Below are 5475 nucleotides of genomic sequence, written 5' to 3' on the forward strand. Positions count from 1 at the left end.
AGAACTTTCGGCTCATGGCAGTGGTATGTTGATAATCGTTTCTAAGAGACTTATACCTGGATATTTATTCATCTATCACGTTTACTATCATCTATCTGGATATTTACTATCGAGTGAATTGTGATTTCATGTTGGCTGCAACCTATATTGCATAGAAATTGTTACACGAGACGCGACACGACAAATCTCAAAAAATAAGGACACGGATGTTAGATACGGTGATTAAAATATAATAAATATTAAAACAATACTTCAAATTCATAATACAACATTTACATACATAATAATTAATACAACCCAAGATTCCAGTCTCATACAAATACAATTTTTCTTAATTTTATTTTTATGTTTATGCTAAAGAGACCAAATGTTTAAACAATATTTTGTAACCACATAATATAGTGTTTAATGGTTGAAATTCTTATTTAAATCAAATCCTTAAAAAAGGAATTCAACCATCAAATCGCATCATGTGATCTACAAAAAATGATTTAAAACTTTTGTCTCCCTAACATTTGCTTATTTTTCACCCAAAGCAAATGCAAATCCAGAACTTGTTTAGTTATGTAATGCTATTAACAAAGTTAACCAAGTTTCTCGAGGACGAACCATTCTCTCCCAAAGCAGCCACAGCCATCTCCCCAATTTTCTTGCTCCTCTCTCTAAGCACTCTCCCTTCTTCCGACTCCATCAACTCCCTCACTCTCCTCTCCAATTCCTCCCCACTCACGAACCCATCTTCCTCATCTCTCTGCTCCACCGCAATCGCCATTTCCATGTCCGTCACTAGAACATTCCTGTTCAAATGCTGCTCCGCGTACAGCGGCCAAGCAATCATCGGCACCCCGGCAACCACTGCTTCCAGCACCGAGTTCCATCCGCAATGCGTCACGAACCCACCAACCGATTCCTTCTTCAACACTGCCACCTGGGGCGCCCATGACTTCACTACCATCCCCCTGTCTTTGGTCCTCTCCAAGAACCCATCAGGCAACACACCCTCCAAATCACAGTCGTCAACTCCAAAGACCTGCTTTGTTTTCTCATGAACCGGAGGCATTTTCACCACCCACAGGAACCTCTTCCCACTCGCCTCCAACCCTTTCGCTATTTCCTTCAGTTGAATTGCAGGCAGCGATCCCCTGCTTCCGAAACAGAGAAATACTACACTTCGACTTGGCTGCTTATCGAGCCAGGACAAGCAGCCCTCCTCCTCTGCCGCATCTACAACATTTCCCGATTCTTTTTCATCGTCAATCAATGGTCCAACGTAGTACACAGGCGGAGTTGGCCCATCAGGAACACACAGGCCTTCAGCAATGGCATGGAGGACGGCAGGTGGCTCGAGCTCTTTGAACGTGTTGACGATGATTCCGTTGGATTTGGGAAGATGTGAGCAACAGGAGAGCACGTCCCAATAACCAGGGTCATCTCGGTCGAGCACCGGTTCCATCATGTATATAGCCTTCAGAGGAGATTTCTGTCCGGGGAATTTGAAAACGATGTCGGTGAGGTCCTTGAAACTCTGGGTGGTTTGTTCATGGATCTTAGGAAAATACAACAAAGCAGCCAGAGCTGCGGCACCCGTAGGGCAGAAGTAGTACGTGGGGATGTCGAATTCCTTGGCAATGGTCAGCGCGGAGGTGCAGAAGATGTCGATGACGAAGGCGCGAACGACGGCAGATTTGGAGACGTCTTGGAGAGCACGGCGGACGTGGGGATCGTTCTGGCGGATGAAGTCGCTCATGATTGCGAAGCCGTTGATGTTTTGGGTAATTTTATTGGTAACGCGAGGGAACTGGCGGAAGGAAATGGGAGGGTGGGAGCGGGAGATGCGGCGGATATAGGCGGGGATGCTAGGGGTGTCGAAGACGCTGCCGCAGGTGTAGAGAATGGTGATGGAGAATTTGTGAGGGCCGTAGCGCTGGAGAATGAGCTTGCCCAGCTCCACCATAGAGATGATGTGCCCAATTCCTGGAGCTGCGTACAGCACTATGGCGTCTCCCATGGCTGCGGCTGATTCGTTTGCGGTTTGCTGTTTGTGTGATGTGCTTCTGGTGTAATTATTTGATTTGATTTGAGAAGAAAAACTCAACTAAATAGAAGTTGGTAATTCGCGCGTCTCCTCTCATCTAACCTGAACTGCCCCAACCCAACCAATTTGTTAGAATAAAAACAATACTTAATAAAATAGTCCTTGAATTTTAGTGTGGTCGGAACATGAAGTAGTACATCACATCTCATGATATAAATGGATAAACAGTTGAAATATACAACATTCCACCACTATGATGTGTGGTGTTCCACTTCCAGCCACAAACTTGCCTCTAATTACATAATGACATGTTATGTATTATTCTACGTTCTTGCCACATTAAAAAATTTATCCAGAACAACAAGAAAGTGGACCATGATTTGTTTGTGTTTTCCTTTTTTTATTTATTTATCATGTTTTCTAATTTAGTAATTATGATTGGTTAAGAGATTATCATCACCGAACACCTTAAAATAATAAAAATCCAATTGCACTGTGATCCAATTAAAGGAAATCTTCAAAAGTTTGGCGAACAATAAGCTTGTCCTAAAAGAACGGGAAATTAGTCATTATTGTTGTAGGCCTAATTTATTGAACCATATAAAGGACAGACAGAGACAGGGTGTGGCAACATAGAGATAAAGAGAAAGATGTGTAATTGTGAGGTGTGTGTTATTCCACTCTATTGTGTCTTTATTTATAGTAGTATGGAAGACAAATTCCTTACCTCAATAAGATTACTACTTTAATAGGATAATATATAGTCTAAGAGATATGGTAGAATCTCATAAGGTTATCCTATATATGATAGGATTTATACGATCAAATTCTTAATCTAATAGAACTGCAACACTCCCCCTTGACTGTGTAAATACTCAAACACATGGCGCATCAAGTCTTCAGCGATGAAGTACGTACAGTTGATGAAGTCATTAACACAATGAGCGGATGCGAGTCTCAAAACAAAGTAAGAATGTCGCTATAGTAAAACCCAAGGTGGCTATAGTAAAACAAAGTAAGAAACTCACAAAAGGTCGTTATAGTAAAACCCAAGGTGGGAGAAAAACCTATAGACTAAGGAGAAAAGTGAGAAGTTGCATTAAGTCAAAACTATACGTCTTTCGGACGCAAGTAGAAGAGCTCACAAGGGTATGACTAGCCCAAGATGGGTGCCTCATCAAAACCTTGTTAGGTAGCAAAAACCTAATGGGAAAAATGCTCTTAATCGTAAGAAAAAAGAGTACATTAAGATCAAGTGAGTATACTTCTGGACACTCCCCTTGAGTTTGACAGAACTTCCAAATGGGAACTACAAGCATTGCATATGAATAGTTAGGCATACCAATTCCTCGAACAAGATTTTGAAAGATTGACTTCGGCAGTGACGCCTTGTAAAGGTCGACAAGGTTGTCTGGGATTGGTTTACATGACTTCAATCTCCTGATGCTTTGCTGATGTGATGTAGACTGAATATGTCTTGGCTTTGAATTCGTTGAGGTATCATGTATTGGTATGGTGGATACATGCGGGATAGTCTTCATGGATCGTTGTTGGGACTTAACGATCGATGAAAACAGCAAGTACTGAGAATATACTCAATAAGAGATCTTAACCATGTCTCACATGTGGTGTAGTGAAGTGAGGTGAGTCTTGGAACAGTTCGATGATTTTGCAACTAAGGTCATATTGTGACCTTAAAGATATTGCGATATCCCTAACGTAAAGACATAACCATTTTCGGGACATGCCTTATGCGGTTTTGATAAGTAACCAGTGTCAGCATAACAACCAAGGCAAGCATCATTTCGAGGATCAAGGGGGTTGGATCGGCTCGGGATGCATTAGGATTAGCCCAAATCTGTAGTACCTTCGGGGTAGCCAGAAAATGTCTTAAATACCAAATTAGTGGATGCGTGTAGGCGTGGTGCTGCATCTTCACCAATAGATCAACAATGAAGAAGATGTCCTATCTAATTGCAATGACCTAAGTACAACAAAGAGCAAAGTTGAACTTAGATATGGAACTTCGGATTCCTTAACCCATTCAAGGGTCTCATTTGTATATAATGTATTGAAGATCATAGGTATACTCAAAGGTAACACCTTCGGGGTGTAATTCGACTAGTAGACTAGAGTACTGTCAGAACAACATTTTGAACTTCAAGTCAAGGCTTAAACGAGTTTTCCCAAGATCCGTCATCTCAAATTTCTTATGCAGGTGCGAGGCAGTTTTCTTAAGCTCTTCCAGAGTCTTAGTGAGATTCATGTCAATAACATAAATTGTAACTCTAGCAATTTAGAATAAGACTTCATAGTTTAACACGCAAGGGCATAATTCATATCCCTAACTGATCAAGAAATCATTTAAAAGGGTATACCACATCCGCCCGATTGCTTTAATCTGTAAGTGAACGCCTCAAATAAGTTGAGAAGGTGTTCCGTGGGTTAGAACTATTTGAACCAGTTTATGTAATTCTTCGAGAAGTTACATGTAAATCTCAGTATTAATATCCCCATGGAGAAACACTAACCACATTCGTAATGCTGCAATCAATCACATGGCGTTTAAGAGAAACCTTGCGCAGTAAGGTGTGCATTATATTGCACTATTTCATTCATCTCATTACGCTTCATTTCCCACTTGTTACATAACAGGGTTACCTCAGGCAGTGTAGGAACTACAGGTCCACACACACTTTGGTAAGGAATTTAACCTGGATTGTGATTTTGGTTGTCTAATCAGTTCTACGTTGTCACTAATCAACTGAACACAGTTCGATATGGTGGCTTTTTATTTACATCGGTAGCTACCATATAAGTGAAAATATCATCAATGATAATCTCATTCCAGTTCCATTATCTCATCCAAACTAGTACATTGAACCAAGAACTTTAAGTCTCGGGAGTAATCCGGATTAATCTCAAGAGATTAAAATGATTTGAGACAGCGATTGAGTATGGATTCATGTTGTGTTGTGACCTCCCTCTTTTAGGGAAGTGAATCCTATGAACTATGATCTATCGTGCTTCAGGTCGAGATAGATTGATTGGCTATCCACTGGTGCACCGAGTCGTCTAAGAGGGGTGGCCAATGACATGTCCCAACCCCGATATTCCCCGAATACCCGGATAGGCACGTGCTGACCGACACATGAGGCTGACGAAAGCCATTTATTGAATACAAGAGTAATGATTAGAGGAAATAAGCATGAATAATCATTAGAATCTAAAGGTAATAAACAAAGTTTAAGGAAAAGTCTAGAGTGCACAGAATATGTTCAAATTCAAGATTCACAAAAGGTAAGATCATTACATGATATCACATAAGTAAGTGATAGATTGCTACTGGTAGGGGAATGCCTCGTACGTCGTGTCGTAGTCCTCGTTTGTAAGACCTGAATGGGAATGCAAAACAAAGGTGAGTAGACCAAGTTCATATA

The 5475-nt window shown here is 41.0% G+C and overlaps 1 protein-coding gene across 1 annotated transcript; it reads right to left on the reverse strand.

Moving 5' to 3' along the window:
* Positions 1-209: 209 nt before the first annotated feature.
* Positions 210-2131, reverse strand: LOC126633266 (UDP-glycosyltransferase 88F4-like). Its single transcript, XM_050303833.1, has one exon. It carries the CDS (start codon positions 2006-2008, stop codon positions 563-565), a length of 1446 nt encoding a protein of 481 aa, XP_050159790.1. The 5' UTR covers positions 2009-2131; the 3' UTR covers positions 210-562.
* Between the last annotated feature and the right edge of the window lie 3344 nt (positions 2132-5475).

This window comes from Malus sylvestris, chromosome 8 (genome assembly GCF_916048215.2).
Source record: "Malus sylvestris chromosome 8, drMalSylv7.2, whole genome shotgun sequence".
Lineage (NCBI taxonomy): Eukaryota > Viridiplantae > Streptophyta > Magnoliopsida > Rosales > Rosaceae > Malus > Malus sylvestris.